The sequence below is a fragment of the Leishmania major genome, chromosome 16 (genome assembly GCF_000002725.2).
Source record: "Leishmania major strain Friedlin complete genome, chromosome 16".
Taxonomy (NCBI): domain Eukaryota; phylum Euglenozoa; class Kinetoplastea; order Trypanosomatida; family Trypanosomatidae; genus Leishmania; species Leishmania major.
In genome coordinates this window covers 86,214-103,968 of record NC_007257.2, presented here as the reverse complement: position 1 = coordinate 103,968, position 17,755 = coordinate 86,214, and the positions used below count along the sequence as shown (strand labels likewise).

The window sequence follows — 17,755 nt, the reverse complement described above, 5'->3', positions numbered from 1 at the left end:
CGCATACCTCACTTGTGCTTTACATACCGCAGTATGCGTGATCTGCACACAGACAGCACACGCACCCCCCCCCCCCCCCACACACACACACACGCACATACCGCCCCAGAACTCGGATCGACGGAGGCGAATATGCTGACCAACTCGATGGCCGCGGTGTGCCCCACTTTCCCCTCCTTTTCTACCCTCTTAAAAGCCGACATTGGCGACGAGACGGAAGCCGCCTCCCTCCCCCCACCTGCTCACACGCGCGTGTGCAGCCGCTCAGCGGATCGCACAAAGTGAACGCTAGTGTTCTCTCTCATTTTCTTGATGTGCATTTTTTCTTTGTGTTGGTGTTTTCCCGCGTTCTATCCCTCGCATCGCTGCATAACACTGTAAGCCGTGACAGCGCGCGCTGTACAGACAGAGAGCCAGGGCCAGCATGAGAGAGAGAGAGCAAGTGCCGGACCAGCTAGAGCTCAACTACTATTCCTTGCGAATTTTTTGTTTTGCGTGTGTGTAGAGCCCCATACTCGTGTTGTATAGTCCTGCCTGAGTAGTGGGCCCCTCCCATTCTCACCCATCCTCGTGGCTTTAACACATCCCTTGTGTCGCCTCGACCTTCACTGTCGGCCTTCCGCCCCCAGCCCTCTCTGGCCGTCTTTTCGACTCCGAAATTTGTGTCTTGTCCAAAGTCGTTTCTTCGCGGACGCGTACTTGGCTTTCGTTTCGTTTGTTTGACGAAGTCATTCTCTACAGAACCCTCACAACTGCTGCCACGGTGTCAGCCTGTCGCCTCCCCCCTCCCCCCGCTCGATACAGCTGCCGTCTTTTAGGGCCGGGACGCAGAAGCAAGCACCACACCCGCTTCGGGCTTCTTCTCACGTGCCTTTCTGCCGGCATGGCGACCAAGGAGAATGCTGGTCAAAATATGCTAGTGCAGCCGCTGCGCTACGGCTCTCTGATCAGCCTCTATAAGCAGTCACTGGACGGCTATGTCGTGGCCACCTCATCATCGGAGGCGCCGGTTGGGCTGCAGCGTGACACCCCCGAGACGCCGCTGCGCCACGAGCACACGGTTTTGCTTTTGCAGCGCGGTGATCCTGCCGAGGCAAATGTCAACCGGCAGCCGGACAGCGACGTGGTGAAATACGGACAGACGATCCGCCTCCTCCACTATGCACACCAGAAGTACCTCAGTTACCATGCCGAGCGCTACGCGGCGGGCATGAAGGGCAACCACCACGTGCTGCTCGAGACGCGCCGGCGGGACGCCAATGTGCGCGAGCGCTGGCGCATCATGCCGCGGTATCGCCTGCGCGTGGAGGGCGAGCCCGTCGCTGCGGGCGACGCCATCATTCTTCAGGCGGTTGAAACGGAGCGCTACCTGAACGTGGCCCCCAACGTGGACGAGGAGGCGGCCGATAACTGGTTCCTTGAGGTGAGCGTCGGGGAGAGCATCCAGGGCTTTCTGATACATCTGTACGACGGCGACTGCGCTGCTTCGAGGCGCGGGCCACCGCTGCGCTGCGGCGACTGCGTGACACTGCTGCACACGGAGGAGCACAAGTACGTCCTTGCGGACCCGGTAAAGCAGCAGTGCGTACTGCAGACGCCGGACTCAAACCTGGCGGAAGGCAGCGAGCACACGGTCGCGTGGTACGCTGCGTCGAAGGAGGAAGTGAGCTACCTCTCGTTGTTTGTGATCGAGGGTGCGAATGCGAGCAAGGGCGGCGCGCTGCGGATGCGCGGTGCGGGCGATGCCTACCGGTTCAAATCCCTTGCGTCGGGGCTGTACCTGCAGTGCGGCGAGGTTGCCGCGGTAGAGCCGACGGAGGGTGGCGGTGCTGGCTTGGGGCGGGGTGCGCGGCAGGCGTCGTACGCGCTGTCGCTGACGCCGCATGCGCGTTCTGCGGGGACGCTGTTCCAGTTGCACTGCACATCGTCCAACGCTGAGGAGTTCCTGGGCAACGGCGGGCGCGTGTTTCTGAGTTGCGTGAACAGCGCAAACCAGAAGGTTTGGGTCGTCGCTGGCGGGCCCGTGGCGGCTGAGGGGGAGGACGTGCGTCACTCGGAGGTGACGATCGCGTCGCTTACGCACGGTGTGAGGACGTACGGGGTCGTGACGCTGCTTGGGAGCGGGTTCAAGTCGATGCGCGACGGGCTGGAGATTCGGCGGCTGCAGCCGATCGCACTGGAGGAGCTGCACATGATCCGCAGACTGCTACCGCCACTGCAGCGGTACGTGCGTGAAATGGCGTGCGGCGTGGGTAGCCCGCATCACGTGCGGCAGGCGCGGGAGAAGGTGCAGCAGCTGCAGCAACTGTGCCACCGCCCTGCGGACCCCGACGCGGAGAACGTTTCCGAGGAGTTGATGAATTCGGGCAGCGCTGGCGGCGGCCGCGGCGGCGTGCTGAACCCGGAGTGGCAGAGCAAGGTTTTCCAACAGGGCGTTGGCGAGCTTGTGCTGCTTGTTGTGCGCGCGTCGCTGCAGTGCCCGTACGTGCATGCGGAGAAGCTTGGGTCGCTGGGCATGGTGTACCCGCAGGCTGGCTGCAATAATGGTGCCGACAGTGTTGCGGCAGCGAGTAGTTTTGGCGCTGCGGCTGGCGGTGCTGACGTGGCAAGTGCTCCGTCTGCTGCGTCGGCATCGGGGGGCTTGTCGTTGTTTGTGCCGATGCGGTACAGCGAACTGGGCGACCTCGTGGACGCGTGCTTCGAGCTTGTGGGGGTGCTGTTTTACAACCGGCCTCGGTACGCGGCGGCGCTGCAGAGTTACGCGGACTTCGTGATGGAGTGCACGCGCTACGTGCCGTCTGCGCTGCGGTGCCTTGCTGCGTTCTACAAGGACAACCCTGCGCTGGTGGAGCTGCCGATGGCGCGGCACCGGCTGGAATTCTTCTTGGAGATGCTGGCGAGCCGCGGCTACAACCCGGATGTCTTGCACATCCTGCGGCGATTCGCATGCTGCGGTGGCGAGGGCATGGTGGAAGCGCAGCGCGTGATTCTCGACTACTTCACGCAGAACCGCGAGATGACGCAGCGGGTACTTTGCCCGATGAAGTGGATGCCGCTGCCTGAAGAGCTTGAGACAACACGTATCGCGCAGATGCCACGGGCGCAGGCAACATCGAGCGCACTGGCCACGGCAGTGAAGGAACAGAAGGGACTGGTGGCGGAGGGTGGGCCGACTTGCGTGGAGTTGGCGGATACGTTGTGCCAGCTCAGCGCTGCGCTCTTCACTGACACGCGAGAGGCGTCCGTAGCGGGGACCGTGCCTGAGGGCGAGTGCAACGCGTCCATCGGAGCCGCGTCGAGGCAGGCGCCACTGTCGACAGCGTCGATTCTCCCCCCTTGCAGCCCAGCGGCGGCGGCGCCGGAGCTGAGCACCTCTGTGAGGGCAGTGCGAGAGATGCCCATGGTGGGTATCCCGAACTTGCTCTTCGAGGAGCCCGAGTTCAGCGATTCAGCTTCGTTGGCCACGTCGACGCAATACCGCGCGAAAGGCAACCCGCTTAGCCAGCTTCTGCAGAAGGCCGTCGATGCCCAGGACGTGAACGGGACCACGTACTTCCCGCTGGAGGGGCTGCTGGCTGTGATGCCGGACTGGCCGGAGGTGCGGGACACACTGGTGCCGTACCTTGCGGCGCAGATCCACCTGCTTGCTGCGCTCGCATACGGGGAGGGCCACGCGCGGAGCCGGCCGTTCATCCTTGAGTGGGTGCCGCGCGCCGTGCTTGTTGAGTTGCTGCAGAGCGAGGTGCTGCCGAGGCGCCTGCACGGCGCGCTGGTAGAGCTATTTGCGAAGGTGATGGTGGACGCGGACGGTGCGCTGAATATCCGGGAGCAAATACAGAATATCTGGTGCGTTGTATCGCTGCCGGGCGGCGGCTGCAGTGCTACTGGTGCTACCAGTGCTGCTGTGGCATCGTCTTGCCAGATGGCCATGCACAAGGTGCCGCGGGAGCTTGAGGTGGCGAAGGGGTTTGTTGTGCGGTACATGACGGCAACGCGGATGAGCGGCGACGACAGCGTTGCTGCGGAGTACCTTGCGGCGCTGAACCTTCTGGACGAGCTTGTGAACGCTGGCGCGTTCCAATTGAGCGAGTACGAGACGCTGATGCGGCTGTTGGTGCGATGCGTGGACCCGTCGTGCGATGCCCAGCACACAGTCCTGGAGATGCAGCCCGTCCAAGACTGCAAGTCCCGTGTGCTGCAGCTGATGAACCTGCTGATCGATGTGCTCCTCGTGCGGGAGGCGCTGTGGCTGGTGGACTGCTTCCGGATGTGGAGGCGGCCGACGCGCTTCAGCCAGCTGACGCACATCAACTTTGCCGCTGCGTTGCCGCAGCGGAGCACTGAGAAATGGAGAGCCACGGACGGGGGCGGCGACGAGGCTGATGAGGAGCAGGACCGTCGCGCGGATGTTGCGTGTGACTGCGACCTTGATGGCGTGTACAATGAGGAGGAGCGCGAGCCGCGCGAGGAGCTGATACCCATCGCCGAGGCGTTCACTGCACTGATGGAACTGGCAAACTGCAGTCGCAGCTCGATGCTTCAGCGCCAGGTCATCTGCATCTTCTTCCGCGCCACCAACTTCCTTGAAGAGCTCTACGCCACGGCGAGCCGTGTGCAGCTGCTTACGTCAGAGGACAGCATCGGCTTCTACGCGGCCATCAATCGCACTTCGATCGTGGTAAAGCAGCTGGCTAAGGCGTCGTTCCGCCGCACCAACACGATCGCGCTGGCCAACAGCGCGCTCGATGCGCTGGACGATCTTCTCTTAAAGCCGAAGTCCGGGACCGTGGCCGAGAAGCTCTCGATGATGCAGCAAGTCGGTGTGCCCCTGCAGTTGATTCGCATGCTGGAGCGCGTGTCGGTGCCTGTCAGCGCGGCGAGCCGCCAGCTCGTCGTTAAGACAGTCGCTATTCTGCAGACGATGGCGCAGAGCCCCCGCGTCTGCGATGAGCTGCGAGAGGCCGTCGTGGGCGCGGCGCCGCTGGCGTATCAGAACACTAACTACATTTCGCTGCTGCGGACGCTTTTTGTGGCCGAGGATGATGGTCGCACCGAAATGCCGACGCAGATCCTCGCTGACGTCGTCAGGTGCCTGTACAGGGAGCATGCCGCGTTGACCGCCATCGAGTTTCTGAGTGATTGGATGGCGGCGAAGCGCTCATCCGTGCACGTGATGGCGCAGCGGCAGCAGCAGGTGTGGCGTGCGATTGTGTCAGACCAGCAGGCGGAGCGGTGCATCCAGCTGCGGCGCAGCTGGTGCAGCAACCAGGGCCACAAGCTGAGGGAGCGGCTCCTGACGTCGGACGACTGCTACGCGGTGACGGGGCGCACGCGCACACACCTGGATCTGTGCCGACTACTGTACCTTGTAGCGAACAAGAGCGAGTTTGTGAAGGCGGAGGCGGTACGGCAAGAGGTGTTTGGGCAGAACAGCCTGGACGCGCTGCTGCAGGTGACGACGGACGTGCTCGTGCCGGTGTACTTCCGCTACCCGTACGTGCAACTGCTGCAGGCGCTTGTGCTTGACGACGCGTGTGCTGTGCCGTCGCTGCTCGCGCACCGCGACTTCCCTGACTTTGTGCGACTGTGCATGATGGACGCTGCGCGGTACCTGCAGCTGCTTGGCGGGCGGTGCGCGCTCGATGAGGTGAGCGAGGAGCTGGAGCAGCGCGAGGGCGCCACGCTGCGGTGCGCGCCGAAGAACGAGGCTGAGGAGGAAATGGAGGAGGCGCTGTTTGGCGCTGGCATGTACGAAGACTTCTTCTTCGGCCCCCTGTGCGCGTGCACGGAGCGTGTATGCGCGCGGTATCGCAGCTGCACCTCGCAACTCTCGAACCGCGTCCGCTCCCAGCTTAGCGTGGTGGTGAACGAGCTCGTGGATGCCATGTGCGATGTGCTGCAGCTCTTCTTCAACATGGAAGATGGCATCCTCAGGGGCGCGCCCCACAGCGCGGCGGGGCTACCCAGCCCAACAACTGCCCCGTTTCCGGAGGTGCCGTGGTCGCTCGCTCACTTCACTGCATTGCGTCAGTGCCTGCGAGTGGCGAAGGACAGCGGCTTCAGCGGCACTGCCCGGTGGCGTGGCGGCCCTTTCAGCAGGCTGTGCGCACGCCTGGCCGCATATGTGGAAGCGGCGGCAAAGCCGCCCAATCCTGCAACAGCTGCCGTGAGCGGCGAGAGCGCTGCCGTAGTGACGCCGGGGGTTGTCTTGAAGGGTGGTGACAGCTGTGCGTGGAACAGCCACATCGAGGCAGGTGGGGGCGCTCACGTGCTGGCGAGCAAGTGGATGGATTACCTTCGATCCGTTCTGGCGGACGACGCGCGCATGGCGGAGAAAAATCGGCTGATATCTGGTGCCGGCATCCTGTTGCGCTGTGGCGCGCGCGGTGCTACATTCATGCGCATTCTCTTCACTGTGATGCCGTCGCTGCAGCACCCCAACATCGTGCACGTCCTGACGCTGACTCGGCAGCTGGTGGTGCTGATGCCGAACAACCCGTACGACGACAGCGTGCTGCTGCCGCTTGTGGCGCAGGAGTCTGACGTGCCGCACATCACCGTGACAACTCCCGTGCAGTCGCGGCAGACGTTTCTGGCGCGGTGGGCTGGCGACGCGTCGCTGGAGATGCCGCTGCCGCTGGTGGCGCTTGTGGGCGAGTTTCTCGGGTGCGACAAGGCGGACGTGCAGCGCGCGGCGCTGCTGGCGGGGTGCACACTGCTGCTGCAGGGTCACCGCGGGATGCAGGAGTGCTACCGGGCCTTCTGCCGGCGCAGCGCGAACAACCGCCTGTTGTGCATGCTGCGCCACCACTTCCTCGACTTCAAGGACAGGCTGCAGACGTACCACTACGCACTGTCGAGCGGGAGCAGCCCGTCCGAGGCGAGGCACTACCTGACGCAGATGTCGAACTGCCGCCTGGAGTTGAAGCTGCTGCAGCTGCTGTGCTCTGGGCAGCATGCACCGCTGCAGACGTACCTCATCTCACAGCCAGTGAGCAACATCTCCGTGAACATTGTGGAGGCGCTGGTGGAGCTGCTGTCGATGGCACCGAAGACGGCGAACGAGGTGACGTCGGACTTCATGGTGCAGCTGCTTTCGACGATTGCGGAGGCGCTACAGGGCCCGTGCGCCGCGAATCAGGACATGTTCGTGGCGTACAACGCCGCGGACTACTTGACCTTGCTGCTGTCAGAGTTCGACGCCTCTCCGTACGGGGATGCGGCGTTCACGGCGGTGGAGGTGGTGCTGCCGGCGGTTTCGTGGAATGAGGCCGCGCTTGGTGGAGAGCGCGAAGGGACTTCCCCGGCTGCCACCTTGGAGGAGAGGCGGCGTCGCTGCCACAGCTTACTGCAGACAATGGCCTTGTCGACGCTGCTGGCGATGATTGAGGGTCGTGACGACTCGCGGTTAGCCTCGAAGCTGGTGTCTACTATGGATCTGTCCTTACTCGCCAAGGTTATGGATCGCAGTGCCGCTAGCTACGAAGCGAGACACGGCCCCATAGAGCGGAAGCAGTACAGTGGCTTCTCACGAGGCGACATTGTGGGGTCCGTTGCAGCCTTGCGCCGCTACTTCCGCGACTACCTGCAGAATGATAACCCAACGAGCCGCGAGGAGCTACAAGACGAGCTGGCGGTGGCAGTGAGCATCTACGCGTTCTTTAGAGCGTGCCACGACATGCACTTCTTGACGGCAACACGGCCGCGATGCGGCAGCGGCGGCGGTGTCGGCGCGGAAGACTTCGCCGGGGCGTTGGATGACTTAGTGGACAAGAAGGGCCAGGGCATCCGACAGGTGCTGCGCAGAAGTAAGTACTACCGTCAGGTGTCGACGAAGCTGGCGAAGATCGAGATTGTGCGGGACGGTCGTCTGGAGCGCGTGTACTTCCGCGCGCTCAACTCGGCGGTGGACAATCTCTTTGAGTTCCGCCGCACGGCCCTGATCCAGACGGCGGTGCGCACAAGCGATAACGAGCGCATTCAGCACTTCTTCAACGAGACGTCAGACGTGATTATGGAGATGAGCTGGTACAACAGCATGCGCCGCTTCTGTGCTGTGTACCTGCTGAAATTCTTCCTCCGTGAGATCAACGCGTTGGGTTTGTTGATTGTCTTCAGCATCAACCTTGTCATGGTGATCGGCATTCGTGCGCCGACCTCGCCGTACAGCTCCGGGACGCCGGAAGGCATCGACCGCGCCTTGGTCGGCCTTGGCATTGTCGATATGTGCGTGCAAGGCGTTCTTCTGACCCACGCCCTCTTGGGCCCAGCCGTGGTAAACTACAAGATCGGCTGGCGGACGTGGTATTCGCGGCGACAAGAGGAACTGACGAGGATGAGCGACGCCGACATCGCCGTGGATCGGGCTGATGCTCTGCTGCGTGGCAAGCAGTGCCTGGTGCCGACGTGGTACGAGTGGGTGTTGTTGAGTGTGTACTACGCCTTCTGGCACGCTGACTTCCTTCCACACTTCTTTTTCTGCTTCGTGAGTGTCATGGGCTTCGCGCAGCATCGAATTTGGTATGCGCTGCAGATGATGCAGATCACCATCCACAGCCCCGTTTTGGCCAGCCTGTTCGAGGCACTGCGGGCCAATCTCAAGCTGCTCGTGCTGACGTACGCCCTTCTGCTGACGCTTGTGTTGGTGGGCGCCAACATCAGCTACTACCACCTCTCTCAGTTGTTCGATCCGCTGGGCGCGCGCTTGAACGGCTTCAACTGCTACACCCTGTCGCAGTGCTTTCTCGTGCACGTCGACACGCTGCGTAGCGGTGGAGGTATTGGCGATGTCGTTAACTGGCCTGTGTTCTACTCCAAGGACGGCTACGCGTACTGGGTGATGTTCTACCGTATCGCGTACTACCTCGTCATCGGCCTGGTCGGCGCGAACCTGTTCCTCGGTGTCATCATCGACAGCCTCACGCAGCACCGCACCCATCAGCAGCTCATCCAGGCGGATCAGGAGAAGAAGTGCTTTATTTGCGGCATCGAGCGCAACGAGTTCGACATAGTGCGCCCGGGCGCGTACAGCACACATGTCACGGAGGAGCACAACATGTGGCAGTACATCTTCTTTCTGCACTACCTCTCCACGAAGGACGCAAACTCGCACACGGGGCAGGAGGCGTACGTGCAGCAGCTGATCGCGCAACAGGACTTGTCCTTCTATCCGATCGGACATTCTCTGACGCTGCGCTTCAGGGACCGCGGCGCAGCGGATGCGCCGATGACCGAGGGCGGCATTCCCGTCGGCGGCGAGGAGGACGCTGAAGGCGGTGTTCCGCGGGTGGTCGCAATGGCTGCAGAGGCTGGCGGTGGCGATGGTGTCGATCGAAAGGGGGCGGGCGGTGATGGCAAGAACGGCGGCGGTGCCTTCGACGAAGCGACGGCTCACCTTATCTCCAGCCTGGTTGAGGCAGCGCTGAAAGAGGGCCTCGAGCCACTGCGGCGCAACATAGAGAAAACGAACGAGCGCATCGAAGAGGTGCGCGTGAACCTGCAGCACTGACCCCAAGAAAGCTTCGCCCTGCCGCGCAGACGCTGGCTGCTGTAGCGACGGCGTCTGCCACCAAACGCACCGCCTTCCTTCTATCGGCGAAGGTGATGCGGCAGAGGATGGCGTGAGCAGCGCCTCGGAAGCTGGCAGCTCCGCAGATTTCTTGTCGTCTTCCTAAGCGCCCCCTCCCCCCCCCCCGCGGGATGAAGAGGACATGCTAAGCCGCCTTGTGTGGAGGCGGCCGGAGCACTTCCTTGCGTAAACCTGCGGCGCCAGCCTCCCTTCCGCGCCCTTTCTACTCCCGCCTTGAGCCACGAGTGCACACTTGCGTCTGCGTGTGCGTTAGAAAGCGCGCGCTCTCGATATGCGGTGCTCGTGGCTCGTGGCTCCTCCGCTGCTGCTGCTGCTGCTGCGGCTGCCTCGCCCTGTGTGGTGTGTGCGCTGACGGGCAGCGCTGTGCATCTCTCCGGTTGCTTCCCTTTCGAAAGCGGCCCTCTTCGCTGTGCGCCACAACACACACACACACACACACACACACACACACACACACACACAAACCTACGGAAAGCGGAAGGACCGATACAGCGCAAGCGGGCCCCATCTGCGCTTGTGGCGGCGTGAGTCGCAGCTTCGGCTAGCGGCTCTCCCAGACCCCCCTGCCGTCTCATCGCTCCGGGACTCCACCTCTTTTCCGGCTTGGTTTTCTCCTTTCCACGCGTGCGTGCATGCGTGCATAGAGGAGGCCTGCTGCCGAGGCGCGCGGATTGATCCCATGGGCGATGGGTGGATATGCTGGTGCCTGCGGTGATCAGGTGCGCTCTCTGCTTCAGAAAGGTGTTACTCCCTACCCCATGCTCGTCATCACCGCTTGTCCTTGGCGTTTCGTATTGGTTCGCTGCCGGCACACCTCACAGGGTCTGCCGGCACCGACACTCCTTGCCGTACTCTTTCGGCTGCTCCCACATACACATGCGCAACTGCCGCTGCCTCTCCACTACAACAGATAAGGTAGTACACGTGCTCCTGCCTCTCTGCTGGCCAGGATCAACAACGGACAGTATCCAACGTCGATGCTGGTGCGGTCGTCATCGTCGCGCGCATCGAAGCCGACGCGCCACACGTGGATGGCGCTGATGATGGATGAGTGTGCCACCATGGCACCGCTGCACATCGCCGTCTTTGTGCAGCGCACCTTTGAAGACAGCTGCCGGGTGCCAGCTAAGGGCTCAGCAGGGCAGACGGCAAGCATCGCCAACAGTGACACGCAGTCCTCAGTCGTGGCGCATTGGAGCTCCTCGTGTGCCTCTTCTTCGCCGCGGACGGTGTCTGCATCACCTTCCGGGTCGATTGCCGGTTCGCCGGCGGCGAAGGCGCGCGCGTGGGCTGCAGTGGCACGCCTCCTGTGCGAGAGCGGTGACTGGGTTCGTGCAGCTGCTGTCGTCGATGGGCTTCCGTTGTCTGTGCAGTGGACTACCAGACACAAGGCGGCGCGAGATGAGTGGCCGCTGCCCCCGTCCGTGAGAGAGGCGTGGGGGCGGGCACCGGATGCACTGGCGGTAAATCAAACAGCGGCAAATCAGGCGACGGCAGCGACGCCGCTCTCCTCCACCCCCGCAAAAACCGCTGCGGGACCCGTCCAGAGTTTTGCTTCACAGCCGTGTGAGGCCCTTGCGGCTTGTCGCACCGCCGAACTTGTGCGCGTGGCCTACAGTTTGAGCCGGCCGCGCGCGATAGACGCCGCGTCGACCCTCTTGGCCGATACGCCTGCGGCATCCCTGCCAGGGCTCAAGTCGGAGCAGCAGGCGCTTGTTGCGGAGCTGCGCCGTCGTGGTGCCGTGTTGGAAGTGGTGCAGTGCGTTGTCAACTGGCAGCGGCGGCACCTCGCACTCACCGACGCGGAGGAGGCGACCACCACCACCGCCACGTCGGCCGACACGCGTGCAGGCACGTTTGACGGGCTGAGGGCGGTGAAGGAGGTGCTCTTCCCCTTTGCGCCCACCCGCGGCGGCGGCGCACATCAGCTGAGCGGCGCGGCGCGTGCCGTCGATTCAGCGTTTGAGCGTCGCTCCTCTGAAAGGAGCGGTCGACCGCCGCTGTACGCGCTCGCGCATCTGCAAGTGATCCGCCAAGTGGCTGCCAGCCACCCCATCATACTCGCCCGCTGCCTGTGCGACAGGACTGTCGTGGATCGACTGCTGTGCCACGCAGGCGAAGGGGTTGTTGCTGAGGTGGCCCTGCTGCTCATGAAGCGCATCGCAGGCGTAGGCAGCGACGGGGCGGATCGAGGACCACCGGTGCAGGCGCCTCTCGGCGAAGGTGAAGGAGTTGGAGCCCAGTTCACGAAGGAGTCTGCCGCGTCTACGCGTTGGCCAAGGCCACACGCAGCCAACCCCAATGTGTCTGCCGCTGCCGGCCCCGCATTGCTGCTCTCGCAGGCTGCGTCGAAGCCCGCGCCATGCGAAGACGTCGCAGCCGCGGCGACGTGCTGGCGGGCACTGGCGGCGCTGCTCTTCCCTCTCCACCCATACATCCATGCCCAATCCAAGACCGGCAAGGAAAAGTTTTTGTCGGCCTTGCTTGCGGCACTCGACGAGACAAAGCACATGATCGCTGCGGACCGCGTGCACTCCAGACCCACGTCGAGCGCCGCTGGCTGCGGGGTCTCTGTATCGCTACCGGCACAGGGTGGTACGAGGGTACATCGCGGTTGCAGGATGCCTGTCGTGCTTTCCGACAAGGCGCGTTATGCCATAAAGGCTGCAGTGGAGTCGGTGTGCTCGCCGCTACTGAGCCACGAGCCGCAGGTGCGTTTTATTCGCCTACACATGTTTGGCCAGCTGGCGAAGGCGCTCGGCGATCTGGGTGTACCTGTGCCGAACGCACTGGCTCAATGTCTGTTCCTGTGCATGGCAGACACGGTGGGCCCACCATTATCTTTGGGCGCTTCGGACGCCTCTAGCGATTCTGTGACCACGTACCTCTCTTGCGCCCCATCGGTTCGCTGGCTGCACGCGCTAGCCATGCTGGAGGCCGCCCACAGAGCGTCCGCGTACCGCATCTCCGCCGCTCACGAGCGCGCGATCCTCAGCGGACTGCAGAGCATTTCCATCACGCGCACGTGGACCTCTGCCCTGCGCACCGTTGCCGCCTTCGAGATGAGGTACCAGCTAATGCCTGACGAGCGCACTCTGCCAACGCTCCTCCTCAACTTCAAGCAGCAGTCGTGGCAGGACGCCTTCCGCGTGCTGCGGTACGTTCCTGGTGGTGAGGCTGACCATGCCTCGCCGTCGATCTTACGAGACTTGCAGCTGGTCGCACTCAAGCACGCTTCGTGGGTGGTTCCACTGCGCCTCATGACGCACCTGCAGCACCGCCAGGCGGACGGCTTCATGAACTACCTCTACTGCTTGTGTGCGGCAGCCCGCAGTGGGAGGACAGAGCTGGCTTTGCACTTCTTTCGGTCGCTGAGGCACGGACGGGGCCGGCACTCGGCTTCGCTTTCGCTCTCTCCGTACAATGAGCTGACGGTGGCCGTCGCGGCGGTGGCGATGTTGGACTACGACCAAGCAGAGGCGTTGGTATCCTTCAGTGCGCGTGTGGCGGCCATGCGTGCGGCTGGCGACACAGCAGCTGTAGCAGTCGAAGCGGCGGCAGAGCCAGGCAGTCCTCTGCTCACCGTTGATGGACGACGCATGACTCAGGCGGCGCACGCGTGTGCGCTACTCGCGCTGCATCGCCATTGCGATTTGGCGTCTTTCCTACAGGAATGCACGGCGACGTCGCTGCCGGCGGTGCTGCGGCGGGTGGTAGTGCTTCACTGCCTTCTGGGACTGGGTCACCTGCACGCGCCTGTGCGCCTCGTCTTCGACGTTATCGGCTACCAGGGCAGCATGCTGCCGGCGAACGCGGTGCCACGTCCGCCGGGGGCGGATCAGAGCCCCGAGAAGGTGTTCCTCACTGCCGTGGCGGCCGATCAGCAGCGCGACGGTACTTTCGAGACGCGGCAGCGTGGTACAGCAGAGCGTCGCCAGCGCCTGTACATACCCGTAGCGCACCAGCGACGCCAGAAGAAGGCGCTGGCGACGGCATGGGGGCGGTTCATGAGAGACCAGGAGGCCGCTCTGCCGCCGCATGTCACTCACCTCGTTGCGGAGTCCATGGTGGAGGAGGGGGTGGGGGCCGAGTATCTGACAGCAGCTCTGCTGTAGATGAGGAGAGTGCTGAGGCCCCGGAGACTCACCGATGTGCCCGTGCGCGGCGCTCCCGCCAGCGCCCTTTTCGCGCCGTCCTCCTCCAAGCTACAAGGGCCGCCCCACGCGCCTCTTGGAACAGGGGATGCTGGGGCATGTGCATGTGCGCACCTGTTCACAGGACCATAAAACGAAGAGCTAGCAGCGTGCGCAGCAGTGTCGACGTCAGGGCTTCAAGTGTTTGCTGCTGATGTCTGCGACAGCGGTGGGGCTCCTGTTACCGTGGCGTTAGACGGAGAGAGAAAGGAACATGCAGGAGGGCGTGTGGAAGCACAGCCCGTGTGCCTGCAGCGCGCGGCTACTGCTCACTCGCACTTGTATCTTGCACATGCAAATGTTGAGAGCTCTCTTCTCGCGCGCGCCCTCATCACTGTCTTCACCACACACACACACACACACACACACACACACACACACACACACACACACACAGAACACGCCTTCCTTCACTCTGTGCGCACGTCTCATCACCACCTTCGCCATCATGACGAAAGCAAAGGTTTTCGTAGACACCTGCACCCTCCCCCTCCCTTCCTTACCACAAAACACACGCGCGAAGTTCCAGCGATAGGCCTCCACACTCGCACACCTGTATACAACGATAATCCTCGCACTCGCTTCTCTTCGCGATGAAGCAGGGGAAGTCCACAATGGAGCGACTTCGCGATGCGTCGCACGTGTCGGACCTGCCAACTATTATCAAGCTCATAATGAAGCGAAACATTGACATCAAGAAGCCCGACGCACATGGCCGCACCTCACTGCACTACGCATGCATGAACGACAACAAGGTGTTGATATCGTACCTCCTCTCCCGTGGCGACATCGATGTGGACCTGAAAGACAAGGACGGTAAAACGGCGCTTCAGCTGACACCGGAGACGTCACGGAGTGACATGCGGCTTTTGCTGTCCAAGATGATGGCGAACCGACAAGCGCGCGAGCCCCAGTCGGCGCTGAAGGGCGTGGAGGCAAATGAGCAGATGCTGGACGATGATCTGCGCGAGTCCGACACGGTGAGCCCAGCCACCATGCGTAAAATCGTAGTGTGTCTGGTCCTGCCGCTGCTCTTCCTCATTTTCTACAACGGCATTGTGTTTGCAGTCCAGTTTATTGCGGTGACACTTTGCTTCTACTACCTTGCAGTGGCGTACTTTGTGTCCGAGGTGGCTATTCGGCCGCCGTGGTACCATCACCACCCCGGTGCAAGCGCCCTGACCATGAAGGGGTGCCCCGACTACTGGCAAGGGTGGATCTACGACCCCAAGACGGACTTCGGCCTTGATTACGAGGATGTCGAGTTCTCGTCGACCGACCGCTACAAGCTCCGTGGATGGTACGTCCCGCCGCCGCCGGGGAAGGCGAGAGAGATGGGCATTGTCCTTGTGCACGGCGGTGGCCGCGACCGTCGCTCATGGGAGAGACATGTGCCATTTCTGCACAATGCCGGCTACGGCTGTTTGCTGTTCGACTTCCGCGAGCACGGCCTGAGCAGCGGCAATATGCGCGGTTTTACCTTTGGGATAAAGGAACGCTTCGACGTCGTAGCGGCGTGCGATCTCATGCAGTCCAAGTATGGCTACAAGCGCATCTGTGCCATGGGGACCAGTGTCGGCGGCTCCTCGGTGGTCATGGCCGCCGCCATCGACAAGAGCATCGACGTCGTCATCGCCGAGAACGCGATCACCACGTCGGCGACGCTACTGGATCAGCAGATGGTGATGGTGCTCAGCGGCTACTTTGCCCAGAACCGGTACAGCGTGGAGCTCTTCCGGCTGTTCCGCCGGTGCGCCACCTTCTGGCTGAACTGGCGCATCGGCAACAAGCCGTCGAAGCACTGTCAGGCCCTGCACTGCATCGCCAAGATATCGCCGAGGCCGATACTGATTTTGCACGGCATGAGTGACACTGTGGTGCCGATGCGCCACTCGGAGATTTTGTTTGAGACGGCCCTGGAGCCGAAGCAGCTGTACTTGTGTGAGGGTGCCTTTCACTGCGGCCTCTACAACACAAAGCCGGACGAGTACGAGGCTACGGTGCTCGGTTTTCTAGAGAAGTACGGCGCCGCCTCGCCACCGCCCTTACCGTCGCCCCAGGAGAGCAAGAAGGATCAGTAGGAGTGTGCTTCCCAAAGCCCATCTCGGCTCCTCTCTCTGCATATGTGTGCACAACTCTGCGCATGTCGTGCCGCCACCCAACGCCACGATTCGCGTCACTATACAACATGCGCACGCGCCGTCCGTTAGTATGTTCGCCGTCTCTTCGCGCTGACCCGATCATTGTCTTCCCCTTTCCCGCCGGTGGCCTTCTCTGCCACTGCGCGTGTCGTTTCTCCCAATTTTTTTTCGGTATACGATTTTGGTGTGCGTGCGAAGGGTATCACCGGATGCGCTGGGTCCAGTGCTGTGGATGTGGTGGGCGCTTGTAGGCGCGTGCGCATGTCTGCCGTTGTGTCTGCTGCCTCGAGCACCGCTCACCCGCCCACGCACCAGCGCGTCGTTTTCTTGCCGCGCTCGTTGCCTTCTCCCCCTTGCTTGTGTCGGGCTGCATTGGTTTCGAGAAGACACGCACGCGGATGCACGCATGGGGCGGAGGCGCGTAACGGAAACCTCACGAGAGCAGATGAGGGGCCTGTGGGAGGGACAGGTGAGTGGCTTGGGTGAGGGGCCTCTTGCCCACACTCTTCCGTCCTGTCTCCACGCGCTTCCCTACGCGAAGCTTTCTTCTCCGTCTCTCTCGCTGTGTTTGCATGCGCGCCTGCGGGCCTCGTCTATGGACTGTGTGCGGCAGCGTTGACATTGGGTGTTGCAGCTACCGGATGCCTTTTTCGCCCCCCCCCCCCCCCCCCCCCCCACCCCACCCCTCTTGACCCTTCGTTTCTTCGTTGCAACTGCTGCCTGCTTCACGCCGGTGTGTCTTCCCGGCCGTCTCTGCGACGGTAGCCCTGTCTCTGGAAATGCGTTCGCTCGCTTAGGATGTACACGGTAAGGGGCGTATGCCGGCGGGTGGATGCCATACACGGCGGGCGAGAGAGTGTGTGCGTGTGCCATGACGATGTCGTGGTTGGCGACTTAGTGTGCACACACGTCTCTTTCCTCCCGCAAAACTGCCACACTTTCCTATTCATAAGTCTGTGTGTGTCTTGCGTCGTGTTTCTCTAGCCCCTTCCTCCTCGCTTGTGGGGCTTCGTCTGCCCACCCCGCGCTCTCCAGCCTCCTCGACACTTTCGCTCTCTTTCACATACCATCTTCACGCCTCCCTCCCCCTCCCCCCCCCCCCCCCCCATCAGTTAGCTGGTTGTCTTTATAGGGGAGGAAAGAGGGGGGAGGGGGAGGAGAGGGGCTCATTGGACTTCTCGTGCGTCTGCGTGCAGTCAGCCAGCTAGCCACAAACGGAGAGGCCCCGCTGCCAAACGAGGATACAGGCGCCCATGCAGCGCCCATTCGTGTTGAAACGCGGGAGACCTGCGCGAGGAGAGAGAGAGAGGCAGCAGCCGCGAAAAAGACAGCGCGCTGATTTCGTCACTCCTTCGCTGGGTAGGTGTGTACGCTCGTGTGCTGAGCGTCGCTTTAGAAGCCCACAGCGACATGCCTGTGTCCGGGTGTGTGCTTACCTCTCTCTGTGTTTCCAGACGGACAACCAGCACCTCTTGCGGGGTGCCGCCGCAAGACTGCGGCCTCGGCGTCTTGTAGACCTTCTCACCCTCTCCCTCATGCCGCGTGCTCGAGCCACAGCTCAGCGCCGACTCATCCGGTATGCCTGGCTTCCTCCGCTCTGTGTTTTGCGTTAGTCTCGACGTATCCTAATCTTGCTCTCTGCTTTTTATCATGTTCTTGCGTTGGCATGTGCACACGTGCTCTGCAGTGTGCCCCCTTCACTTCTGTGGCAGTGAGCATCTCCTTGTTTCCTAGCAAGTCGCTCAGACACTGCCGCGGACCACGAGTGCGGCAATACGGAGCGCCTCTCTCTCTACTCTTTCCAGGGTGACCCCCCCCCCTCCGACCCGCAC

The 17,755-nt window shown here is 62.4% G+C and overlaps 3 protein-coding genes across 3 annotated transcripts; all 3 read left to right on the top strand.

The window, feature by feature from the left end:
• Positions 1-883: 883 nt before the first annotated feature.
• Positions 884-9,508, top strand: LMJF_16_0280 (conserved hypothetical protein; the record flags this gene model as incomplete). Its single annotated transcript, XM_001682054.1, has 1 exon — positions 884-9,508. One exon carries the CDS (start codon positions 884-886, stop codon positions 9,506-9,508), a length of 8,625 nt encoding a protein of 2,874 aa, XP_001682106.1.
• A 1,058-nt stretch (positions 9,509-10,566) lies between these two features.
• Positions 10,567-13,704, top strand: LMJF_16_0270 (conserved hypothetical protein; the record flags this gene model as incomplete). The annotated part of the gene is made up of 1 exon (XM_001682053.1): positions 10,567-13,704. The coding sequence occupies one exon, from the start codon at positions 10,567-10,569 to the stop codon at positions 13,702-13,704; it is 3,138 nt and encodes a 1,045-aa protein (XP_001682105.1).
• Positions 13,705-14,375: 671 nt separating this feature from the next.
• On the top strand, positions 14,376-15,863 carry LMJF_16_0260 (conserved hypothetical protein; the record flags this gene model as incomplete). Its single annotated transcript, XM_001682052.1, has 1 exon — positions 14,376-15,863. The coding sequence occupies one exon, from the start codon at positions 14,376-14,378 to the stop codon at positions 15,861-15,863; it is 1,488 nt and encodes a 495-aa protein (XP_001682104.1).
• Between the last annotated feature and the right edge of the window lie 1,892 nt (positions 15,864-17,755).